The sequence below is a fragment of the Tympanuchus pallidicinctus genome, unplaced genomic scaffold, assembly GCF_026119805.1.
Source record: "Tympanuchus pallidicinctus isolate F22 unplaced genomic scaffold, pur_lepc_1.0 scaffold16, whole genome shotgun sequence".
Classification (NCBI taxonomy): Eukaryota; Metazoa; Chordata; class Aves; order Galliformes; family Phasianidae; genus Tympanuchus; species Tympanuchus pallidicinctus.
Genome location: NW_026294679.1, coordinates 13,896,790 through 13,923,030, shown reverse-complemented (window position 1 = coordinate 13,923,030; position 26,241 = coordinate 13,896,790). Strand labels below are relative to the sequence as shown.

The 26,241-nt window shown below is 38.4% G+C and overlaps 2 protein-coding genes across 5 annotated transcripts in view; both read right to left on the bottom strand.

Annotated features, from left to right (window-relative positions):
• Positions 1 to 1,803: 1,803 nt before the first annotated feature.
• Positions 1,804 to 5,543, bottom strand: LOC128077901 (homeobox protein ceh-1-like). Its single transcript, XM_052677541.1, has 3 exons — positions 3,040 to 5,543; positions 2,709 to 2,905; positions 1,804 to 2,609 (listed from the first exon to the last, which is right to left on the bottom strand). The coding sequence occupies exons 1-3, from the start codon at positions 3,242 to 3,244 to the stop codon at positions 2,307 to 2,309; spliced, it is 705 nt and encodes a 234-aa protein (XP_052533501.1). The 5' UTR covers positions 3,245 to 5,543; the 3' UTR covers positions 1,804 to 2,306.
• Positions 5,544 to 14,151: 8,608 nt separating this feature from the next.
• Positions 14,152 to 26,241, bottom strand: part of KNDC1 (kinase non-catalytic C-lobe domain containing 1) — a 58,048-nt gene continuing 45,958 nt past the window's right edge. For 2 of the 4 annotated variants that reach the window (XM_052677327.1, XM_052677330.1), the window contains 13 exons: positions 24,351 to 24,444; positions 24,012 to 24,109; positions 23,471 to 23,682; positions 21,578 to 21,691; positions 21,001 to 21,148; positions 20,573 to 20,752; positions 19,230 to 19,445; positions 18,813 to 18,895; positions 17,438 to 17,588; positions 16,059 to 16,181; positions 15,896 to 15,955; positions 15,284 to 15,441; positions 14,152 to 15,053 (listed from right to left, as the gene is read on the bottom strand). In XM_052677327.1, the coding sequence (XP_052533287.1) occupies positions 14,822 to 15,053; positions 15,284 to 15,441; positions 15,896 to 15,955; positions 16,059 to 16,181; positions 17,438 to 17,588; positions 18,813 to 18,895; positions 19,230 to 19,445; positions 20,573 to 20,752; positions 21,001 to 21,148; positions 21,578 to 21,691; positions 23,471 to 23,682; positions 24,012 to 24,109; positions 24,351 to 24,444 (1,869 nt within the window). In that variant the 3' untranslated portion in view covers positions 14,152 to 14,821. The remainder of the gene's footprint in view (positions 15,054 to 15,283; positions 15,442 to 15,895; positions 15,956 to 16,058; positions 16,182 to 17,437; positions 17,589 to 18,812; positions 18,896 to 19,229; positions 19,446 to 20,572; positions 20,753 to 21,000; positions 21,149 to 21,577; positions 21,692 to 23,470; positions 23,683 to 24,011; positions 24,110 to 24,350; positions 24,445 to 26,241) is intronic. The other 2 variants (XM_052677328.1, XM_052677329.1) reach the window with 2 other exon arrangements.

Sequence of the window (26,241 nt, the reverse complement as noted above, 5' to 3'; positions counted from 1 at the left end):
TAATAGGACCTGCCTGGGTACCTGCAGGACTCAAGTCCTTTAACTCCTTAAGCATCCTCTACTCGGAGGCTGCTCCACATCCCTGTTTGTCTCTATAGACTCAGTAGGATTAAATTGCAGCACCGCACATTTTGCTTGCCTCTGGACTCTTCTAAGCCTTTGCACAGAGGGGAAAGTTACCCCGAGGAGCCATGCTTGGGTGTGGAAGGTTGCAGTTAGGCCAGGTTTTCATGGCCTCATACTAAATCTCATCCTACCCCCATCCCACCCCCATCACCCTCTATCCCCATCACCCTCTACCCCCAGCCAATCCTGACGATCAGGAATTGCCTCCCCTCTGTGGGTAGGAGCGTACTGTTCTCTCTCCCTTAAGACCTTTCATCTCCCCCTTCCCCCCATCTTCCCCCTTCCCCCCCCCAGGTCCCATTTGGTTGGGGCCAGGCTCTTCCCCGGCATTGCAGCAGCCCCAGCCTGCTGCCCCGAGGGTTGTGTGCCTCCGGCCTGGCCCTAAGACAGCACCAGGAGCTGTTCTGATGGCATTCTGAGTGAGCAAACCGTCTGGATTCCTCCTGTGCTGAACATGATTAAAAGACCACTTAACCCCTCCACATTTGTCCCTTTAAAAATGGGATAGTCAGTTTGACTCTCTTTAGTTTTTTCCAGATAACTTGTATACTTATCGATCTTGAGTGTATTGCTATCTCAAAAATGTCTCTGCTCAATTGAAGAATGTTTTGGAGACATCTCAGTTTCCCAGTGATTTTTGAGATAGAGCAATAGAATTTCAGATTTCTCTCCCTTCCATTTTTTTTTTTCCTTCAAATTAATACAGTCATTTAATATTTGAATTTGAAAAATAAACATTCAGTTAGATTTTTATTATTTTTTTTTAATCTCCTCTTAACAAAATTCCTTAAACTGCAATATCTTCCTAAAAAAGCCTCAGGAAGATCAATAGCACCTAAAATCCTTATTGCTTTTCTGAAACCCTTGCATTAGAGCCACATTAACAGTGTATCTGTAAGCAAATAGTAACCTCAAAAGACTAAACAAATGCAGCATGGACTAAAATACTAAGTAGACTTCCAAATATGGGAACTACTCAGAAAAATCAAGGGCTGTGGCCTTTGGAGGCACATACAAGTTACTTTGAACCAGGTGAATGTATGACAGAGTGATTTCTGTCTAAAAATGGAATATTTGTGTTCAAGAATGACTAGCACCAAACCTTCAGACCATTCATGATAATGGTCAAGTGCACTGGAAATCTTCTAATAACTGAAGAGACCAGCTCTGAAGTGATGGAAATGTTTATTTCTCTTTTCATGTTAGCTCACAATCAGCTTTGAAAGATTTACAACAACTTACATCAATCAAGGATCATTTTTCATAACGCTTTCTTTAGCCTGAAATCTAAAATTTTATTTTAATAAAATCTTCAGACATTATCCAGTCATGAGCATTACTCAAACAAAAAGTGCACAGCACAATGGTAACAAACTTTACTGCCATTTAGAGAAAAATAGCTTTGAAATGTTGCATTTCTTTTGACAATTACCCTCAAACCCCATTAGGCACATGCAAGATGCTGAGACACTAGCAAATTGCAAGGCCAGATCCCAAGATTCAAGATCTTTCCAAGATCTGTTTTATGCAGTAGGCCTTTGTTAGTCCCCTGAGACATCCCATGAAATTGTGGTAAGGTATTTTCATATATTTATAGAAAACCATTTTTTGTACCCTAAAAATCATAGTCTATATGCTATTTCAATGTCTTCATTACATATTCTGCTGTCGTTCCTGATATATCTATATGTCTTGTTAAAAGCACAGCCCCCTCCTGAAGTGCCATAGTGGAAGCAGCTGAGAGATTGGACAGCCATTTAAGGGAATGGGGGAAGTTAATGCTTTTTGTATGTATCCTCAGTAAATTGCAAGGTACAATACAAGATTATTCTTTCTCTACTAGGGCCAGGACAGAACTAGAGAATAAGGACTGTGCTTCATTCAACGGGGAGGAGCTCTTTCAGGGCAGGATAAATAGTTCTGCAGTCCTTGTGACCAATTCAGATGAAAGCTGAAAAAATGTTAAGGTTTGTTAGGTGATTCCACTTATGCTACCATTTACCCCACTATGTTTGAACTTGCTGGGCAGCTTGGCCTGAAGTCCATGATCTGGATTGTCGATCAGTATCTTGCTCAGAGCTGCATCAGAACTCCAGCAGGCAGATGCAGGCAGGGGCAGCCCAGATATAGTTATTAGATATTAGTGCAAATTCTCCTTAGTCACAGTCCATACCAGCAGGTCAGACACTCAGCAAGAAAGCCCTGGGATCCCTGTATCCTACAAAGCAGGGTGCTGCCCAGAAACCCACAGGCTGTGCTCTGCAGGCACTGCTGATGTCCAGGGCAGGTGCTGGCAACGCTGCCAAGGCAAAGCCCCCCGGGGCAGCCTCATGCCCGGGTAGAGGCGGCGGCCGGGCCATGTAAGTGACTGGCAGGGACACCTGAGGTCTGAAAGGGAGCGCTGGAGTACAGAAAGGCTCCGGTCTCAACTCTTGCAGTTGCCTCTTGAGCTTCATTCGGCGGTTCTGAAACCAGGTCTTGATCTGCGGGAAAAGGGAGCGGGGCAAGAATTGAGATCCGTTCGTAAAGCATCAGCCACCTCCCACCCCACCGTCCATCCCGGCTCCTCGCACCGCGCTCACCTGCACCTCGGAGAGCCGCATCCTGCCCGCCAGCTTGCGGCGCTCGGCGGCGCCCAGGTAGCGGTGCCTCTGAAAGGAGCTCTCCAGGGTGCTGATCTGCTCGGCGCTGAACGCCGTGCGCAGCCGCCGGCCGCCCCTCGGCTCCTCGGGGCACGAGCACTCGCGGCCCCGCTCCTCTTGCGGTTGCCCCACTGCACCTGGAGACGGAAGAAAAAAGCGTCAGGCAGGCCCGAGGGATACCCGTCCGCCTCAATCCCTTCCCTGGCTCCAGGGAGAGGCACACAGTTCATGCAGCCCTCCCATCCCAGAATGAGCCGGTGGCCGCGATTACCTGCAGCGGGGGGTGTTGCCGAAGGCTCCCTGCCTTTCCCGGCGCCTTTCTCCTTGCTCCGTTCGCTCAGTCCGGGTCTGGAGCTCGAGGCGAGACGGCGGCCGGCGGCCGAGGGCGATGATCGGTGCGGGGTGCCCTGGGTGGGACTTTTGGGGGCCTGGCTGCTCTGGGACAGCCACTCCACAGAGAAAGGGGCCTTGGTCATCCTGCTGCGTTTTGGAGCTGCCGAGAGTGTGAGGAAGCACGACTCCTTTATACCTCAAGTCCCGGAGGAAAACGTTGTTTGTATAAATACACATCAAAGAGCCAGATAAGTATCATCTAATTGCCATCAGTCCCCCCCCTCAACAAAAGATACCGTTCACACATTGCCACAGCTAGAGGAGGCCCGGCTCCGCCGTGTCTGCCCCTGGAGGTGTTCGCTCCCCCGTCAGTGATTTACAGCTCCTGTTGCAACCTATCCCGATGCAAATGGCATTTATGGTGCTGAGCGGCCTCAAATGGCACTGGGGAATGCACCCCGGGGGAGTGCGAAAGGACCCTCTCCCCCGGGCTCGGCGGGTCTTCGAGAGACAGCTTTTTTCATTTCAAGCAGACAAGCCTCTGCCTAAGCAGATCTTCTGAGCCTTTTCTCTGGCCTGAGCACTGTGCTCCCCAGACAGCCCGAGGCAGGAATTGCGTGCTGCTGGGGCTGTAGCATCGCAGCATAGACACCAGAGAGGGGGGGCTGAAGGAAGAAGTTGTGAACCAGAAAGAAGTAAGTGCCAAGGCTGCTGGGTTGTACAGGCCGGCTCCTGGCTGCTTATATAAAGCAGTTTTCTGAACTAAAGAATCAGAAAAAGATAATTATTCCTTAGAATTTGCTCTATTTCAGATACAGAATTCATGCCGTATTTTCCTTACCCAATCTTTCCAGCTGTACAGGTCCCACAGAGTTCTTTGCTATCTCACTCTCCACATCTTTCCCCTTACCACCTTATGTGTGCTATTCAGAAGCGTTCCCATCTATGTTGGGTTTTGTGCACATCAGGAACACTTGGCTGTTGCAGTAATGCCTCAGCAGTACACTGACAAAAGACTTCTGGTGCCTTAAGGATGCCTGTCCCACTCTTGTCTGATATCAGCTCATCTGCAGAAATTGTGACTGCAGGTCTGATCTGCCCATCAGTGTTGCAGATTTCTGACTTAAACCCATCCACTGCCACCTGTACACAAAATCAGTGCTTTGCTGTCTATTTGATTTCTTGCTCTGTTATTCTGCCAGTCCTGCTTGGACTCAGCATTCGCTTCTCTGGTCACAGTTAATGTAATTTATTCCCAGGCTCTATTTCCTTGGCTGTCAGTGAGGTACAGGATCAAAGACTGAAGCCCTCCTACTTAGTCAGTTTGCATCTAAATAGTTCAATGTTTTCAAATTTAGTAGTATAAACTCATATCTTCTTTTTTTTTTACTTGTATCAATACAGTAAGCTTTACTCAAACCATCTTCATCTATGATTCCTAAAGTCTACACTTCAACCTCTTGTTCCCTCAGAATATGGTTGTTAGATCTAGCCATCATTAAATCCCACCCAAAGGAAATATGTAAGTCCCTTGTGCCCAGGTTATTTTCATCCCTTACCCCTACGTAGTATTATATATATGCATATAAGTACAAATCATACATGGTATGATACTATATATGCTGAATATATACATACAATAAATACATATTTATGTTTATAAGTATAAAAATACATAAAAATCTATCTGTAGGATTTCACCAGCTTTATGTTCTGTCAATAATAAAGGCATTGGCAAGCTGTTGGATTGGAAAAAGAATATGTGATACATGGTGTTCTATAAAATAGAAATCTCAGGTTTTAGCATACACTGGTGCATCTGTCACATCATTTCTTTACAAATTTGAAAACATTTTCACCATCTGAGCTACAAATTACATCTTTACACACTGCTGGTTCATTAAATGTGTTTTACTGAGGCGAATGTCACAGCCAAAAGATGGTGTAAATTGTTAAGCGCTCAGAGACACAAACTGATTATACTGTGACAAGGTTAAACCAAATGTCATTTTCATTATACATAAATTGTATAAGCATCCTTGATAGATGGCAGATGACTTCTGAATGTAACAATTTCTACAATATTTAACAGCTGCTAGTTTAATTTTATCTACATTTCTTAAGCTCTTTCTATTCCTATGCATTATTCATCAGGCATTTGTTTGAAAACCTCATGCAAAAGTGTGATTCAGAAATACTGTGTTTAGAATCGGGTGATATTGCCAACGGGTCAAAAACCTGCTTACACTGATGTCCCTGGGCTTTTGCAGTTAGAGATAAGCAGGAAGAGATTGCCCCTTCACTTTGCTGCTACAAAGACTGAGAGACGAAAGCTCAGACACAGACACTACTGCCACTAGCAAAAGTCTTAAGATCTGCTTGGCAAACTAAATGACAGTAAGTTTTGCAGTTGTTTGTACAAAACACAGTTGCTCTCTCTGTGGACTCCAAAGGAGACTGAGGATAGTAATGACAAAAGCCAGCCCAGGCAGAGCCATCCTGTGGGAGTTGATGTAGGAGGAAGCATTTTAGCATTCGGGGAAACTACAGTGAGTTGAGATTTGTCACTTGACACAGACCACTGTATTTTTTGCAAGCAGGCACTGAAGTCAAAGTGGCCAAGTTATGGCTTTGTAGTGGTGTGGCTGGTACAGGATGGGACCAAGATAACAGTGCTTACACAGGCAGCCCTCTAGAAATGTGTTTACATGACACTGGTCTCAGGCTAAGGAGGTTCTGCAGAGAAAGGCAGTCCTACCTGGATGCCTACTATGCAGCTGATAGCAGATATTTTGGTTTAGCAGCCCAGCCTTTGAGCACTAATTGCTTTTTTATATCTTCCAATACAAAGGCCAATTCCCCACTAAGCCAGATGAATAACCTGAAGGACTGTGCTCTGAGACACCTACTTCCCGCTGAAGCTTTGAAAGAACTGCAGGGAAAGTAACTTCCAAGCACCTTCAGAAGAGGTACTGGAGAAGGCTGCCAGCATTTTGCCTTGCTGCAGAAGACCAAAGGAACTATTTTCTAAGAGTAGGTTATTCTTTCTTGTTACAACAGAGAGTGCTGTGAGAATGGAGTAGAGTGAGCACATGGTCGTTGGGAGTAGTGTAGTGGTGGTGCAATGAAACAGTAAAAAGGCAACTAAGGACATGCTGGATTCATCTGCATGTTCATCTATGGGCACACATAATTCCTTCTGAGAGATGCCCAGCGAAGTAAGGGCTGCTGGCAGCTGCTGTGCCACGTATGTGGTCTTAGTCCTGGCATGTTCATCCAACCATTGCTATTTCTGAGAAATCACTCTTTAGGATGTAAAAGCATTACAAGTGGCCTTTAAGCAACCTTTTTATCATCAATTCTTTCCTCCCTGACAGAAGAAAAACTATTTTTTCCATGAGGAATGAAAAGACCATACATGCAGAAATACCAGAAGAGCTGGAATAAACAATGTGACAAGGCATAGACAAAAATTAAATTTCTCTTTGTGCTTGGAACTGATATAAATCAATACAGTGCTCAAAATGCTGGGAGCTCTTATGACCCCTTACCATAAGGCTGCTACCAGCATCTGAACAGCCAGTGAAATCTTTCAAAAAATACAAGTTCTGCAGGAAGAAAACACTTACCTGGATTGGTTTAGTAAGCTCTTACCCAATTTAGCCAGATTAAAGAAGAATTCAAAATTGTTACAAATTAGAGCTATATTTAAACACACTCTGCTGTTGCTACAGAGGCAGGGTTACCAGCAGCAAATTTATCGTTATTATTATTTCTAACTACAAAAAAACCCACACCATTAGAGATGAAAAGCAGCGAAGTTTCAGGCATGCAAATCCTTCTTCAGTGGTCACTGCTGTCGTACTGTAACTGAGAGACTTCTCTGTGGACAATTCTCAGACAAAACTGCTCGAAAGTTTGGACTTGGTTTAATTCTTCATAGCCTAGCAAGGATAATTTTTGAACTACTACTAAAAAAAATAAAATAGCATGAAAAGGGACTCTAGAAATGATCTTGTCTCCCAGAATAGATGGGAATTGTTAGGTCCACTAACTGTTTTGGCACCTGGGTTGTTTTAGGACTATGAATTATACAGAAATACAAAATACACCTATGCAGAATAATGTGTATACATAAATTCCTGAGTCCTACTGGTTTTAACAATTATTCAGGTTACTTGGACTGACACTCTGATCAAGACCACAAAAACAAAACACTGAAATACCTTAAAATCTTGTCAAAATCTGAGAGGCTTTTTCAGGTGTTTTACATCAAGGGCTTTTTCTCTGTCAGCATTAGCTGAAGAATAAATGTTCCCATGATGGTAACTTCTGTAATTAAATTTAACAGCTTGCTTAATATAAAACTGATAATGGAACATTTCATGCACTATTTTCACTTTTTGCTTCTTACGAATTCCTTCTCAAGAAATACAGCTGTACTATCACTTCCAGAAAGTAACCTTTCACTTTCAGCTATCACATAATTAATCTATTTTCCCCCTTAACTTTAGAGCTAGCATTTGAGCATGACAGTGTCAACAGGGGAATAAGACATCACATCTGGCTACCCTGGGTCATCTGTTCCCCTTTGTGCCCGTCCTGGTCTACGTTCTATAACGCTGCATAAGTCTGTGCAGTGAAAACATTTTACTGACTCTTTATTCATATAAAGAAGCCAGCTTCTTTATATTAATGAGAATGTTACCTATTTCAAAAATGGGTTTCAAAGTTCTTCATTTTGTATTTCTAATTATTTCTTCCCCTTTTCTATCTTTCTCACTGTTACACTGTTTCTTCGTAGTTTCTTTATTCCAATCACTTACATCACATACTCTGGAAAGGTTACAATTAGCTGAGGAAGAAAACCCTTACTCTGAGTAACACAGAACTATAGCAACAGAGGACAATTGACCCTCTGCCTCCACTGCACACCAAAGCAGGGGAGAACAGACGTCCTGACATTCCCTCTCAGCTTAATAATAAGGAAAAAGTGAGCATACAGTGGTGAAGGGCAGGAATACAGTTAGGTAAGATGCTTAGCTACACTAACAATATGTGATTCAGTGCAAAGCAGTGTACTTCCTTTGACAGGCTTCACAAATCAAAGGAAGGAAACTTTAAGATTTAAAGATATAGGATTAAAGGGAGCAGTTACACATATAGCTTTACAATCGGGATGCAAAAAGCTTCTTTTATTTTACATCTGCCAGCTTCTAAAGGGCAGATTTTACGTAGTCACCTGGAAAGTCAATCACTTTTCACAATACCTTTGCTCTCAGTGCGGCGCGTACGTAGTGAAACTTTGGAAGGCTCTCTTGTGCCATCTCCTGGTTGTAGTAAGACTTCACATGCAGGAAACTGCTGCACGAGGGAAGGAGTAAAGTTGAAGTTTAGTCGATGCAGTGGCTTTCCTGGCAGTGAGAGAAGATGGACAGAATTTGCTTTCCACTTTCCCTGAACATACAGATGTGCATGGAGGGCTTTTGCCTCTCTTTTGCTTTTAGAATTAAGACACTTTCCCACTGCATTAATGTAAGTATATAATGGAAATTCTGCATTCCTCCGTAACATCTCCTGTGCGAGTTCAAGTGATGTACATTCTGCCCACACCTATTTCATTGCTACATATCAGTGCAAAAATAATAATAAGAACCTTGAAAATTCGTGACTGGGATGCGATGAAATATGTTCCCTGATTGCAAGAAAACATTTGAATTTTGGTCCAATCCACCTCACAGAGAACACTGAAATGGCTGAATATCACTGCTGAGTCCCTCTGCATTCTCAAGGACAAGAACAAGAGGATGTGTGTGAACACTCATCACAACTTGATCTGAGCTGTTCTCACAAATCCACAAGAAAGGGGATTCTACAGGCAGGTACCCCCTATTCCTGTGCTCAACAAGACATTTTCCAATGTAAAAACTGAAACACAATCAACACTGTTTCAAAATTAATACCTCTTGCCTTGAACTTCACGAAGCATAGAGAAAGCTAGTTCTCTTCTTTTCTACGTGAAACTTTTTACAGCAAAATTTCACACACACTGAGTCCTACTCAACATAGTTTTTTTCTGGGTCTAACTCTTTTAATCTATGTTTTTAAAAAATACTATTTTAATTGCTATCCTCCAGTCTCTTTTGTTTTGCCTGTATGTTTCCTAAATGCAGTGCCTAAATTATAAACTGTTACTGCCAATGTCCGCTAGTGCCAAATAGAGCAAAATAATTACCTTCTGTCATATATGGCTCTCTCACATCTCAGATCTTCTGGTCCTTTTTTCTCCTTGTTTTCTTCATTTTGGAAAAAACTGTACAGATGGATTCATATTCAGTTTGTGATACATTGTGGTCCCAAGAGTTTCTTTTTTTGAGTTCCCGCAGTTGTTTTTTCATTTCACAGTTTTCCCTCAAAACATAGGAGTTAGAGCTTAAATTTAAATCATTATCACAACTATTTTGAGTTCTAATCTTATACTCTGCATGGGTATGTTTTCCATTCCATCTTCCATATCATTAGTCAAAATCTCAGACACAACTGGATCAAGGCCCTATTCTAATATGGATAGCCCTGCCCCTATTACATCCTCCTCATCTTCACAATTTAACAAGCAGTAGTCGTTGAAATTACTGATTAGTTGTGCCCCCAGCTAACAGCACATTCACCTGGATTAACAACCTATACATAAGCAGGTCACATAGATCTGTTGTAAAGAGATTTATAGACTTAAACATATAGTATGCTGGTGTTTTTTTCCACATATTGGGACAGTTATGCTGACAAATGAGACCATTATGTTTTTCAAAAATTACTTTTTGGACAAATACATGATAGCATTTAAAATTACTCTCTAAGCTTGTAGAGATTTCAAGTAGATTTTTCAGTATCTCTTCTGGTATCAAAGTTCATCTGGCTGACAATGTAATTCCCCAAGCCACTCTCTTTACCTTGCCCCTCCACTTATTCTTATCTCCTTTTCCAAATTTTGATTACTATTTTCTTTCTTAGTTCTCTAGGAACTCACACATTCTCCCTAGATCGAAAGTACAATACCACCAAGATTATTTCAATTTTGCTCCTTATTCACTATAGAACAGATTTAATCAATTTTTTAATCAAAATTAGCACGACAGACTCCCATTCTCACTCCTAGTTCCTGATTAACTTTGATCACAACATGCATTGTTGAGAGCAGGCTGTGAAACAGCAAACAGCTTTACCACCATCTGACAGTTATCCACCTCTTCTGCTCAGCAAAGAACTATATGTAACAAAATTTCTGAAGAATCCACCCTTACTGTTTTGCTTTTCTATTGCTGGCAATAGCATTTTGTATGTACAGTTTTATTACTAACCTGCTGCGCTATTCTTTTCTATTTTTCTTGCTAATTCACCCCTTCTTGCTTCTCCTGCTTCTACCTTTTTCAGTACTCCCCCCTTTTTTTTCTTTTTTTTTCCCCATCACATAATTGGTGAGCCCATGCAGTCAAACTTCTCTGTTGGTTCTCTTCTCCTTGCATGAGGATGGGCTGTTTCCATATTTAAAATATAGCCTGTTTTGGAACAGACACCCCCCTTGTTTTGTTTTTTTTTTTTTTTTGTTTGTTTTTTTTTTTTAAAGAAACAAACAATATTTGTTTCTGTGTGCCTTAGAATCCCTTCCCCAGGACCTTATGTACCAAATCTTTGAGCATATTGAAATTCACTTTTTGAAATCCAGCTGATCAACTGATGTTATCCTGCTTCTCTCATCTCCTTCTTTCCTTTGTTTCTTATCTTTCCTCACAGTAACTTTCTTTTTGACTGCTTTCTATGTTCAGATTTTCAACTATTTGCTCTCTATTAATCACAGTAAAATTTGAAATAGTAACCTGATTGTCTCACATTCTCTTTTTGATTCATGATTCCTTATAGACCCTGTGGCACCTAGCTCTTTTAATTTATACACAGGACAAGACATGTAAATTTTAGAACAACTATGTGCAATATTGGATTACTTTTTAGTATATATATTTGCAGTATTCTTTACCGTTGTCTTTCCTTCCTATGCATTCTTTTTCCTTCCAATACTTTGTAATGACATTTTGTCATGCTGTTGATCTTCATGGAGAGCTGTTACTGTGCTGATGTCTGGAAATCTATACACTAATCTCAGGAGTCACCTGTTTTCTTTGGCCTTTATCTTCACACTCTTTGCCCCTTTCAGTTCTCTGCATCAAGACACTGAACGGACATCAAGACACTTGCTTAAAAAGAAGGAAAGTAAGAAGAAAAAAGAAAAAACTTTAAACAGAATGCAGCAAGTTTTTGTGTTGTAAGGATGAATATACACTGGATTGCTTTTAAGCATCTATGAGAGAGGAAAATCATTTATGTACAGACTTTCTACCACTATAGTATCAAGGACTGAAAAAACAACCCATATGCCTATCACTGAAGGACTGTTATCTTCCCTCTCTTCAAAGTGTAGTTTATTCATTTGTTATTTAGAAACAGATTTCTTAACATTTTAGTCATTTGCAAATGACTTACTGAGAAGTTATGTGTCTGAGTAACGCTTATGAAACAAATCCAACAGAGAAAGAATATAGAAAATCATAAAAGCAACAAATCCAACAGAGAAAGAATATAGAAAATCATAAAAGCAAAGTTTAGAGCTGGCTGAAAATTTTTCAAGGAAAGAAACTTGCCAGAATCATGAATCAATGGTGATTCATGAAATATTTTCCAGTTTCTTGATCTGGACTTCTATAGAATACTTCCTGGTAATCAACAGAATCCATCTTCATTTCTTGACAGGCTACTGGAAGTGTTGGAACTCTGGATCCTAGAACCTGCTTTCAAACGCAGCTAGTGTAACTAGGACACAGTTTCCAGCACTCTTGCAGAAGTTCTGAAAAAAAAAAACAAGGATCCTGGGAACAGAGACCTGCAAAGGCACTGAAGAGCACCAACACACAGGAATGAGCACAAGGAACTAGAAAGGCTCCCATGGAGAATATTTCATTGAAGAAACTCCACAGGTCATTGTCTGAAAAACAAATGCCACAGAAACCAAGATGAGTGAGGGATATGTAAAAAACAGGAACTAGGACAGCTGGTGGTAATTCTGTCTGACAGAACAAGCTCAATTTTTCCATGCACTGTAATTTGGTGTTGGAATGGAAGTGCAGGGACAGACTGCATATCCGCTTATTTATGCAAAACAGTTACTAATGCCAATGTTTTCTGCCAACTAGATACAACAGAACTTGCTGCTTTCACATGTTATGCTCTGTGTTTTCTTTTAAAAGAACATTCCCCACAAAGATAGAAAACTTTATCCCAAATCCTGCTGCACATTAATCATAAATAAACAGTACTATCAGATGCTAGACATAACTTTATTGAGAAATCTGTGTCACATAGTAAGATGTGCATACATCTGTGTTTATGGACAAAATAAGACTGGTTTCCTTGCAAAAGAGATTTCCCCCTGCCCCCCCCCCCTCCCCCCCCCCCCCCAGTAAATATTTACACTTGTTGTAGTTGTAGGGTTGTGTCTAAACACAAAAACTTAAATACTTATTTGGTGAAAACACCCCAGAGTAGTACCATACCTCAATACTCTGCATTTATAGTAACATTAAGTATGATACACTGAACATTATACAGAAGTTCTTTTAAGTTCTTGTATAGCACCAGTTATTGTCACAGAATAAAAATAATATTTTCTAGATGTAGTAGTTTCTTTAGATTTTGATAAAAATGGTGAGACATGTAGGATCTAATTAAAATGGGTGCAAAATATAAATGCTAAGTAAATCCACAAAAGCAATTTCAATAGCCTGAATGGCAAATATATAAAATATATTTGTTAAGATAACGTGAACAACCTTGTGGAGTTCTTTGCATTTGTAAGGCTTACACTACTTAAATTGTTCTGTCTTTCAAAGGCAAGGCGTGGCTTTAAGTAAATGTTAAATTTTTTGGTGGAGAACTTATTTCTGATAAGGTTATTGTCACATTCTTAAATCACTGTATTATTTAAATATAGGAGGTAACGATTAAATGGTTTTACATTTGGCAATTTCTAGAGAAATATTTCTTGAATTTATTAAAATAGAAACATATTTTTCTTCCTCAAGTGTAAGTAGGAACGCTACAATTAATGGCATGTTAAACATACATACAATAAGTAACAAAAGAAATCATCTTAAAAGTAGAACAAATGCAAGAAAATCCAGTTGAAGGCTGAGTTTTCCAGTGTCTAAACCAGAAGAGCACAAGTGTCAGTCTAGTGCTAATATACGAGCATAAAAAATAACAAGAGTTTAACGCAAAGAACAGACAGACCTCGTGTTCAGTTAAGAAAGATGAGAAGTAGAAGGCCTGTGATGGTATGTATTGCCATAATTGACAAGAGAAAAGGAGAATCTTTTCTTTTAAGCATTGAAAAAACTACAATTTATCACGTATACATGCACTTTTGTCAACTATAATAGTACAATCTGCAAAATATCACAGATGTGCACATTCCCATATTTCTCCATCATTAGAACATGCCAGGGCAATTAGTTCACATCTGCTTTTCCCAAAATTTAACTTTTCTTCTTTTTAAAATACATTTCCAGCAAATCACTTTCAGGACAGAGCTCCTTTTATCTGTTTCTTACCCATTCCCACTTCTCTTCCAATACTACTATTGTTTCCTCTGGTAGAATTATTTGTAGTCTTAATTAACTTGTAGGTTTAAGATCTTGACCTTGCATGAACCTGGGTAGCTCAACAAACTTTAGCTAAAGCATCGCTTTTCATTGCTGTTTAGATACCTGTAAGCATAAGCTCTATAAATAGGTTAGCACCAAATTTTACAAGATGCATATCCAAAGTTAATGCAGTTATATTCTATTTAATGCTGCTGGAGCACTGCAATTTACAAGAGCAACCTCAGGAGCAAAGATGTGCCTACATACATACATACACAACTGGCAAAGTGATTTTTGTACCAAACACAGAAAAAGAGCAACTCATGTTTACTCTCTTCACAACACCATGGAGGCAGCAGCAAAGCAACAAAGTGGTAATATTTAGATTCGCATGGAAATATGAATGTGTACTTTCATGTGGATACAGGTTAGTTCAGTGACAGTAAAATCAAAAGAAAAAAAATTCACAATATGGTATTCTTCTGCTTTCATAGTATGCTCGAATGAAATGATAGCCAGTTATTATGTCAAACGTTTTTATAATACTCAACATAAAAGTAAAAACCACCAACAGGCAACAGATAGCAGAGGCGTCCCTGAATTATACGCACATGGTGACAGGATACAAATGTACTTTGTTTATATAAAAATATATTCAACATTTAATGAAACATAGTCTGAACAATTCTAGGCCAATTTTGCAACAGAAGCTGCAAGCATAACTTGCTTCCACAGTACTTTGCAGATATTTTGCCTGTAGGCTAATTATTTTTTTATGCAAAAGGACAGTGACAAAATTAGTCTCTCTTTACTTTTACCTTTATCCACTTGCCAAGGAATCATACTTCATTAGAATCACAGAATTGGTCAGCTTTTTTACTATTTCACATTAAGTAATATACCCATTTCAAACTGAGACAATATTTAAAGTCACTTAAGCATTTGCTTGGGAATTGGTTCAGGAAGTAAAGTCAATTTAATCCTGTTTTATACTCTATACTTGGAATAGAACAGATGAAATTTAAATAATTACTGAAATGTTGCCTTCATTCTGCGCAGCGTGTCCTGGATTTTCCGAGAATGTTTTTCTGCTGGTATATGATGGAAGTTGGCACAGTTGTCAGCTGCCAAAGCAGAAATATCTGCATCCTTAAAACGAGTTATTCTTTGTCTGAGGTAAGATTGCAGCTTGTAATCTGGTGTAAACGTATAAGGATTCTCTTGGAAAGCATGAACTTGGCTCACAACTTTTGCGATATTTCTTGAAAGAAAATATGATAAGAAAAAAAAAAAAAAGATGAGTTTCTTTTGCGGTTGACAGAAGAAGAAAAGTTTAAAGGAAATATAAAGGCATTGAACATTTACTTCTACAGTATGTGTCCACTTTGTTTGATGTCAAAATGACTGAACTGATTTAATTTGCTAGATGGGAAATGCGCTAGCTCTCATTATCTCATTCGATAATATTCTACATACAGCTATAATAATTACCTAAGTTTAGTCCACTTGTGAGCTCCATTTGTCATTGTGAATCCTCCAGTTTCAAGTTGTTGGACATGCATAGCTAAAACATGGGCTGATGGAATTGTTGGAAGTGTTTTGAATCTTTCTCCTTCCATCAAACACAAGCTGTCACTTTTTAGAAAGACCTATTGAGAAGATGTACGCAGATTAGTAATTACATTACTAAGTATTACATTTAAGGCTAGTCTTTATAAGAAGTTCTCCACTTCAAATGCTGAGCACTACATATCAATTTTTTCATAAATCCCTGTTTACAGCCAAAACTGCATTTTCAAACTTTTCAGTACAGACTACATCCAGAAAACTCCAGTAGAATTCTTCAGGAAAAAGTATTTAATTTCACAGTTTGCTTTGAAAAAACTTTCTTGATTCTTAGTCACAAGGGATACATTTTTGAGAAAAACTGAGGTGAAAATGCAAACCTAGACCAAGACACAAGAGTCCTACAATAATTTAAAATCTCCTTTGTGATTCAAAATATTAATTTTGGCTTTCATCCTGCAGAGGTACTCCTTTAGTTAGAACTTGAGTCTCCTCAATCCCAAATTAATATTTTATGTTAAAGACTTTATACTATACCTCAACAGCCTTGAGTTCTTCCATTATTTCAGCTACTTTTGCAGGTAAAATTTTCCAGGCCTTATAATAAAAGAAAACACATTTTTATTTCCCATATTAATGCCCAAATTTGAACAAGATTATTTTGGGCAAAAAAAGTTACAACAGAGAGTCCCAAACTTACTGGCAACTGTCGTACAATAAGATTTTCCAAGCCTGCTAGGATTTGCATCGCAGTAGCAAAATTTCTTTGTTCATAGCAGGACTTTGCTATGAGAAGAAATTTTGATAACAAGCTCACCTGCATCTGGAAAAAAATAATTAGGATATACCCTTTTTTTTTTTTTCAGCTCATGTGCATTTAGAAGCTATTAAATTCAGTCATTTGCTAGGAATATGCTTTAATGGTATATTGTCTGAGCTTGGAATTGGAAAGAGGCCTAATGATTCCATGGAATGAAGTATCCTTGCAAGTCTTGGATGGTGCTAAGTCCAAGGCTTATTGCTGGTAATTTCTCAGTTCCATTGCTCTTACAAAGCTGAAAAGTCACTAAAAGTAAACTCCAGGAGGAAAATGAAGACTAACATAATACTTCCCATTGAAACATGCTTACATACAGTACCTGTTACTGGTAATACACATTTAAAAGCTGTCAAAACACACTGACTTCATAGGACCAATCAGTACCACATTGTCTGTTAGAAAAACATATTTAGAATACAGTCCACTAGGATTTAAAACATTTGTTTAAAATTTTCTATCTCATACGTGGTTTGAGAAATATTAAAAATAGGGAAGCTTGTTAAAAACCCAATAAATAATCAAATAGAAACAGCAACAAGGAAATTGAGAGGTTTAGAGTATGACCTCTGAGAGATAAAATAAATAAATGTGAGCAGATGCAGACTCAGATTTTTCACAGTGCTTAGAAAGAAATCAACTGGTAGCTGCCTAGTACTAATAGAGACACACATTTACTTAGATATTATTCAGTTTGGAAGCCAAAACACTAATCAAGTTGAACAGATGACTTTCTGCTAAACTGTAAAGAAGGCATATAAGCAGTATACACAATTCTGAGATTTCAATTAATCGCAGTATTCAACTACTGTTTGGTTTTGACAAAAATAGTATCTGCCCAGGCAGAAACCTGATTACGTATTTCTGAAATGTACCATAAATCTACAAAATGACTGAAAATAAGTAAAAGAGAAGAAGACAGAGGTAGTCTCTTTCAGAAACTCTTATCAGAATTGTTGACTGTAGTAACTCCACCACTGTTTTTGGTCTTTTCTTTCACTGATGCCTTTGTTAAAATCTTTCACCTCTTCTCCTCAGGCAAACCCCTTCTTACTTCCTATCAGGTTTTAAAACCTGCAAAGCATCCAAAACAGAAGCTCACAATGACAACAAAAAAAGTTGATAACTGCCGATTCATAGGCGCATTTCAAAAGAGTTCTTGCAGGCTCTCTACATAGAGAGTCATACATTAAACATTAATACATATGTATACACATTAACATATAAATATTTCATAATAACACAACAAAACAACAACAAACCTTAGATGTATGACACGTTACAATTTCAGCAGCAACCCAGGTGCTGACACTGTCTGCATTTCTTAGTAATTGTATAAGGTACTGGTCTTGTATACACTTTGATAGAAATAGATTACAGACTTTAAAGGAAACTTCCTCAGTAGAAACGGCTCTATAAAAAGATAGAGGAAAAGACAAAGATAAGTCATTCTGACTTTGGGTTTTCAAGGAAAATTCTGATTCTGAAGGAATGATACCAAATTCTAATCATTTACAATAATTGTGCAGTGCTTGTAGGTTTGGCTTTATGATATTTTTTACATTGGGAGCTATGTTACTTTCTCTTGTAATTACAAGATAGTCATATATGATTACACAAAAACTACACGCAGTAAACATTTCTGCTTATAAAGACATCATCATCATAATCAAATAAAACAAACTGTTCAGCCAGAAACACAACTAACGAAACAGCCAGTAATTTCAGCTTATCTAAAACTAGCTACCATTAAAGAAATTGAACCTGATACATTGTGGCTTCACACTGTTACCCCATGTCTGAAGCCCAAATCAGTATAAACCAGCTGATCTAAGCTTTGCCCTTCAACAATCCATAAAAAAGGATCCCGTGACATAAAAGTCTACTACAGGCAATGTTTATAACAAGCACTTATTGGAAATCATCTGAATCCACTGAGTATGTGAGAACTAGAGCATAAATCTAATATAATTGGCTCCATGTGACCAGATGAAAACATTAACTACCATTTAGCAAATCATGTTAAATAGGTTGGTGACCATTCTACATTTGAACTACTAAAGGAAAATTCTTTTGTACCTGTGAAGACTGACACTTCATCTACCTTACAGTACAAAATGAATGTTGCACAGAGAAGTTGTGGAGTGTCCATCCACATTCAGAACATTACTGCACACTAACATTAGGCTCTAGCCAGCTTTACTTCAAGAAGCTGGGCTGAACTACTCTTCCTGGGAGTTCTTTTCCAACCCCAGCTATTCTGTGATCACAATGATCATCTCTATCACGCTTACCCAGACACATTCACACATGTTATCAAGCAGACTGTTTCAGTAATGCTGAAATTTCTTCCCTCAAAATAAAAAATGTCTGAAGCAACCCCCACAGTATAAGTCTTCAGAAATAATTTGGTGTAATCCATTTTAGATTTTAAAGAAATCATCTTGAATACATTCAGAGGTACATATATATAAACAAACTCTCCTGAATTTCAGAAACTTATGTAGCCAGAACATCTATTTGGTCAAAAGAAAATATGGAATATTTTAAATATTTCTCTCTTCCTGGATATATTAAAGGTGTAACAACAAGTTATACATGAGTAAAACAGAGGAACAATTAAAATAAGAAACTTACTTCTGTACAGCAACACATTTATCTTTAACACCAAGTGCTCTTGAATTCAGAAAGTGTACTGGATGACATTTATGAAATAATTCCTAAACAGAAAGAACAAGATGTATCTGTTTTCAGATCCAGCAATTCTTTTAAAATGTTAGAGGATGAAAATGGCAGATTTATTCTTTCATTCTTCTTTGTTCTCTTTTCAGCAAATTTATCAGATGGATCACTGCCTAAGAATAGTATTAGCCCATTCTGCACTTTACTGTAGAGATTTCAAGAGAAAAATGAAGTATTTTATCCAAAGAATAATGGAACAGTGGAAGCCTACTAAGCTTGAAATGAGGTAGGAAAAGGTAGAGAAAGGAGGCTGAGTATATATCAAGAAGATAGATAAAATTTGCACTTCCAAGTAAGCCTAATCCTTTGTACCTGTTGCAGTAATGTCAGCTGACAACAAAGCTGTTGCACACTGTATTCCGTTAAAAGATATGGTCCCACTTCATCTGCTTTAGCAAAGGAGACTGGGAATTCTTCTGTAAAACTGCTATAGCATGGCTTTGGCAAAACCGATGGAATAGTGTACAGTCGCTCTCTCTGATAATGTGCAATTGGTCCCATACCTTTGGAAAGTTTCCAGTTAAAGTTCTGTAGAAAAAAATACGTAAAGCTACAACTTCTCTAAAGCCAACATAAGCTCCCCTCGATTTAATCATCTGGAATGTTTTGTCTGAGAAACACCTTTGTGGAGACAAAACTCTTCAGTTCATCTTCAAGGCTAGACCTGAATTGATTTATTCATACTTCTATTCTAAGCAAGTATAATATGCAGAATCAGTGAGTCTGAGCAGGAGGCTGCTGGACCTCAACTAACAATCAGTATTTTAAAATTTTCTATGTATTCAAGCTCACAGATACATAATGGCATATATTCCCAAATTTTACACATTATATTCACTTCTTAGGTCTCAGTATTTCTTGTACTTCTTCTTTCATATCAAACAGTGCTTCCCAAATGAATATTCATTTTCTTCTTCCAGCTTTCAGTATCATTACGATGCAATAACAATAAAATAAATCCATAGTTTCCCTGCTTGTCTTGCCTTTCATTGACAGAATCCCCAATATAATCCATAGAATTCTGCAACTTTATCAAGAATGTGATTCTAAATTCAACTTGAACACTATTGATACGCTTAATTTTCACGCATCATTCTGGTCACTTTGCAAAAAGATCTTTTTTCAGTGGAAGTCTATAGTATATTCCAGCTTCTGAGGTTACCTTTCAGAAGCAGACTATACAAACCAGTTAATAGAGCTCAGGTCAGTTTTTGCTACAAACTTTCTAGAGTTCTAGAAAGAAATGCCACATCCCCCAAGACTACTTTCCTGTATTTATAGCCTTACACATATATATAACTAAGTAAGTATTAATGTTTGACAAGTAGGAAAAAAAAAAAAAGGTTTTAAGTATCTATGAGTCACACTCTAGTATCAAGAATAAAGAGTTTCAACTCCTCTCAAAATTTGGATGATCTGATCTATTATTACTGAAACAGTTGATAAGAGCATGTTTAAGACTTAAAATAAAACCCATATTTCTATAACTATTTGGGCTTCAAAATAAAATTTATTTCAGAATAAAACTGAAAATGGAAGTATACAAATATTACTCAACCAGGATGTAGACCCTGAGCTGGATATTCTATATTTTTAGTCAGAAAACAGTATATGGAAACGTCTTCCGTGCAGTGCAGTCTAAAGACAGGACATACCTTTCTGAACATATCTTCTGAGAGCTTTTTACATATGGAGTGTAATGTTTTTCTGTCCTCCTCCTCCTCTTCTTCACCTTTCTCCATACTGGAGCACTGCTGAGAACTTCCACTTTTCCTGGCAGAAGCATCCTCAAGCAATGACAAAAAGTGCTCACCATACCCATTTAATGGAGCAACCTGTAAACACAAAACAAGCTAATAGAACACCGAACACAATTTCTGATCAATTATGAGCAAGACAAAAAATACTTACAGGATTCAGGTCTGCACAAAAACAGCAAAACCAGCTGTCAAAAACAGTACTGTCTTTTTTGTACTTTAATCGTAATAAGGACAGATCATTTTTTTTTATAACACCACCACCATACATACACCATATATATTTTTTTCTTTCTTTGAAGCTTCCACTGAAGTTTCTGCTTTACCTTGGAAGCAATAAATTCTTTTAGGGTACATAAAAGGCTCGCATTTGTTGCAAAGTCTACATTGTAGCAGTCTTCAATCCAAGCCTGCAGGATGTAGAAACTGCGGTTACATATTTTGGTAAGTGATGAGGAGGGATCCAGGCTTGCACTAGTGAGAAGAAAATAAAAATTATTACATCAGTATTAATACCCAATTCCAATTTAAAAATAAATGCTGGAAAGTCTGTAAGTGATGTAGTATTGACAGGACTATCTTATTCTTATGCTTCATGTCTCCAGAATTCATGACCCTATAGAAACAAAGTTGGCATTGTACTTACAACTCAACACTGAACAACTAGGCAAAGTAAGACTCAGAATCCAGAAGATTAAAGAAGATAGCATATTGCCAAATATAGCACTTGCTCCAATTTCACTCTCACATGCCAACAGAATCTTACAAAAATGAACATCAAAAACAGAATTTAATGAAGTAGTTATTTTCAGAAACAGCTATTTGCCATTGGGAGGGCGAGGGGGAGTGAAGGGGGGAAATCAATTGTGCTTTGATAGTATTTTTCATAGGAAACTACTGTACCTGGATAAAGTGCTGCTAATTCGATCAAGAATAAACTGCAAAAATTCCTCTTGTGTGCAGAAATAGCGAAACGTGTAGAGAAACTGCTGCACATAGCCTTCTAAAAATGCATTTCTGTGAAGCACAAGAAAAGCTTCAGACAAGCAAGAACACAATTTCTTCTCACGTAAAGCAATGGCAAAAATCTTCAAAATATCAATAGCAGAGATTTAAGTCTCTCAAACTCTACAGAAATTTTAGGTTTGTTTTTTGTTCTCTTTTTACACATCAATATTTTAATTGTCCACAGTAATATCATAATTTGATTTTAAAAGAAACTTTTCTATTTTCAATCTTGTGGAGAACTTTTGACATTTTTATTATAATCAAAAGTTGTATTCAGCAGAAGAGCACATTTAATGCCATTGTTTCAATTATCTCAGTTGATGCCATTTTAAGATTTCCATTATAAGAGCATAAAAGGTATATATTTTAAACAAGAAAATGGAGACTGATGGAGACTTATGTGGTACTCCATACTATTACTGCTGGGGTACCTTAGAAAGACACTGTTCTCACCTCAGTTGAGGGTTAAAGGACATATTTTTCCCAACCTTGGCCCCGAGACAAGGTTACAATCTTTATCAGTCCCAAGGATAGTAAAGCAGAACCTGTACATTTTCACATCTAGACCACATTAGTTCATTCAGAAGGACCTCGACAGGCTGGAGGGCTGGGCTCGGGTGAACCTAATGAGGTTCAACACGGCAAAGTGCAAGGTTTTGCATTTGGGCCGGAAGAACCCCAGGCACCTGTACAGGCTGGGAGGAGTGGTCCTTGAGAGCAGCTCGGCAGAGAAGGACCTCGGGGTCCTGATGGACGAGAGACTGAACATGAGCCAGCAGTGTGCTCTGGCAGCTCGAAAGGCAAATGGGATCCTGGGCTCCATCAGGAGAGGGGTGGTCAGCAGGGAGAGGGAGGTGATTGTCCCTCTCTACTCGGCTCTTGTGAGGCCCCATCTGGAGTTCTGTGTCCAGGTCTGGAGCCCTCAGTACAAGAAAGACATAGAGATCTTGGAAAGGGTCCAGAGGAGGGCGACTAAGATGATCAGGGGGCTGGAGCACCTCCCCTATGAGGACAGGCTGAGGGAGTTGGGCTTGTTCAGCCTGGAGAAGAGAAGGCTGCGGGGTGACCTCATTGCAGCCTATCAATACCTGAAGGGAACCTACACCCAGGAGGGGAGTAAACTCTTCAAAAGGGCTGACAACAGCAGGACTAGGGGAAATGGATCCAAGTTGAAGGAGGGAAGATTTAGGTTGGATGTTAGGGGGAAGTTCTTTACAAGGAGAGTGGTTAGGCCCTGGAACGGGCTGCCCAGGGAGGTTGTGGATGCCAGGTTGGACGGGGTCCTGGGCAACCTGATCTGAATGTGCATGTTTGGTGGCCCTGCTAGGCAGGGGGGTTGGAACTACATGATCCTTGAGGTCCCTTCCAACCTGGGTGATTCTGTGATTCTGTGATTAGTAAGAATGTTCAAATTATATGTTTTGAAGAATTATTAAATAACAAAGCCATGTTTCCATGGCAACTGTTAGAGCTAAACTTCAAATAAGTGGAGGATAAATAAAGATTAAAGTTATTAATTCTCGATTTAGTATCAATTGCTTCAGTTTTAAACAAACTCAAAGTTAGTAGTTTGGCTTATTTCCTATAAGATTGTCTTTTGACATTTCTATGCCCATTTCTGCAAATAAACATGCACAGAAATAACACTGAACTATATACAAGAAAGGATAATTTATGTAGTGCTGAGTAACCAAGATTTATCACATGCACGGATTTTCTTATTTTTTTTTTAGTAAATATTCTTATTCCCCCTCTCAATTAAGGATGCAAGTACAAAGCACACTATACCTAGAATATAAATAAGCCATTAAACCAAGTGGTGTCCCAGCCTGCAGAACTTTTATTCCATTGTGTTTACTGCACTTGTGTTTCTCTGTGTTATAGTAAACAAGCATTGATGACTCATCTGTAGGAGCCACATCCATGGTGTCAGTTCTCCCGAAGTGAATGATGGTAGGAAGTACGCTGGATTCCACACCCCACTGTTCTGCATACATTATCTGCTCAGAGAGGCAAAGCCATGTAAGAATAAAACACAAGAAAATAGATGCCATTTGCCTTATAGCATAAATGCAAAATACACCCTATTCAATCAAGAGCCAAATAGCATTTTAATTTTTTTTTTTTTTTTTTTTTTTTTAATAATAATACTAGTATCAACCATCTTTAATTTAATCATTCTCTCATGGTTAATTTGACACTTCAGCACAAACCACTTCACAGCTCATACTCATGACTTAAGTGGCCAAGGACACTGATGCAGTGTTGAAATTACAAAAAAAAAAAAAAAAAAAAAAAAAGCAACAAAGCAAAATAAAGTCAGACTTGCCTGCACATACTTCTTCACCAATTCAAGAAACTGCACCCTTGATTTCATCTCTTGTAGTTGTCCTCTCAACTTGGGCAACATAGATTTAGTTTCAGGACCTTTGAATTGAAAGCACACAAAGTATAAAAACAGCAATTATTCTGATATACAGGGAAAAATCCTTAAATGACATACTAGACACCCGACAAAGTGCAAGGTGTTGCAATTGGGTGGATGCAATCCCAGATAAGCATACAGACAAGGAGAAGAACTCATTGAGAACAGCCCTACGAGAAGGACTAAGTCCTGAAGGACAAGCCATTCTATGATTTTATTTCTGGCAAGTTACTGCAATCTTACCTTTGTTTCTTCTTTCTTTCTGCAATAGTTTCTGGTAAAACTTTATGGTCTTTCTGTAATTTTTGGTCTCCATCATTAGTAATTGTTCTAGTTCCTATTTAGAGAGAGAAAGGATTCTATTCATAAAGGCAAATACAAAGTTCTGGTAGGAAACTGAATTTTTAGTGGAGTTTTATTGGGAAAAATGAACAACCAAATAGACAAGAATATGATATTAGTAAAGAAAAAATGCCTTCTACACCTGTGCTTACAGGAAAATTACAGAAAACATCACCTGTTCCCAGAAAAGCATTAGGTACATCATAGTTCTACATGTTATGAACTATAGCTGGTCTGTGTGTGATGAGACAGCATCTAAATTTGTCTGAATCCACTTACATAAATATGCTTTATGATTGCACTTATCTGGTTATTTTCAAGAGCATTTTTAAAAAAACCTGACACTCAGAAGCCATCCAGAACTCAAAGCAATGAGCTCTGAAATCTGCGTACACCCCAGGAATGCTCTGTTAAGCAATGGACCTGGATTTGCAGGGAGAACTGAATGTCTGACTGAAAGCAATAATTTCCAGATCAGTATGGTGCATTATATTATGCAATCAAGTCAGAGCGCAGTCAGGAGTGCTACTCTATAAATAAAGGACACATCAATTTTGAAGTTCAGTTTACATATTTTGTGTTTATCTGCTTTATATAATTAAGAAAAACAGAAAGCTGAAATGTCTACTGTTATATAATTTAAGCAGTAAAGTATCTCCTGCTTATCACATATAAAAGATCAAGTTTAACGTAAACATTTACTTGTTTGCACATCAAAGATTTCATTATTTTACCAATCAATGAAAAATGGGCCATCCATGTTGGGTTCAGCTTCTGACTTGTTATGGAACAACTAACATTATGCGTGTCGGGGTTTTTAAATGCTGTGGCTTTTGCATTTGGGTCCTAAGCTATCATTGACCCAGTTACATGAAACAGCATTTCAAATGGAATAAGTTCACTGAATGCAGAAGACAGAACTCCCACAAGCAGAGTGATCAGAAAACACATAGCTCAGAGCTAACATTTCAAACAACAGATTGGTAAATAGGTTAGCCTTAATGGGATGGACTTACTAGAAACTAATTTGAGTTTGAGAAAAATCTGTCACTGTTTTTCACAAAAGCTCAAAAGGTTTAAAACCATGGTTCATTAGCAGTAAGTCACAAAAAGTCCTTTGGATTTTTACATAGTCACCATACAGAGAATAGTGAAACCACAGAAAAGCTATCATGAAGATTCTGAATTAGAAACAGCCTGCTTTTATTTAAAGGTTTGTTTTTATTTCAACAGTTAAAGTGAAAACAGGATGCTGATTAAAAGAACATAATCACACGCACACAGAAGCGCACACAAAAGAAATCAGAAAGAGTGGCTATTTTCTAATGTTTGGAATCTGATGGCTATTTGAGGAAGTGACTTGTCCTTAAATTACTTAGGGGAGTAGCAGTGAAGTCAGTAGTCATGTTATAGGCCTAGAATAGAAACATTTTTGATTCAGCCATACATTCAGTTGTTATTTGATAAAGTTCTGCATCCTCTGAAGTGCATTTAACTTTATGGGATGCTTTTCTATAGAATGTTGTTTAGTCTAGGGAACAAAGTAATCATAGACTGGCTTTGTTTAAATGGGAAATTTGTAATTTTCAAACTGTTCTGAAGCATGAGTTTTTACACGCTGAAGAGTGGTTCCCTGAAAGTATGTAGAATATTGGCAGAAGAGAAGCAAAAAGAGAAAAGGAATGAGAGAGGGAAAGCTGCAAGCAGAATATGAAAAACCTTTGCTAGAAACCTTATAGTCACAGGTTGGACTCAGAGAAGTTTGATGGAGACTGACAGGTAACTTCTGAGA

Excerpts from the sequence above, each read along its gene's own strand:
- LOC128077901 (XM_052677541.1), bottom strand. The coding sequence starts at position 3,244 with ATGACCAAGGCCCCTTTCTCTGTGGAGTGGCTGTCCCAGAGCAGCCAG. Across the intron at positions 2,906-3,039 it reads GGCAACACCCCCCGCTGCAG|GTGCAGTGGGGCAACCGCAA; the intron begins GTAATCGCGGCC and ends TTCCGTCTCCAG. Across the intron at positions 2,610-2,708 it reads TGCGGCTCTCCGAGGTGCAG|ATCAAGACCTGGTTTCAGAA; the intron begins GTGAGCGCGGTG and ends CTTTTCCCGCAG.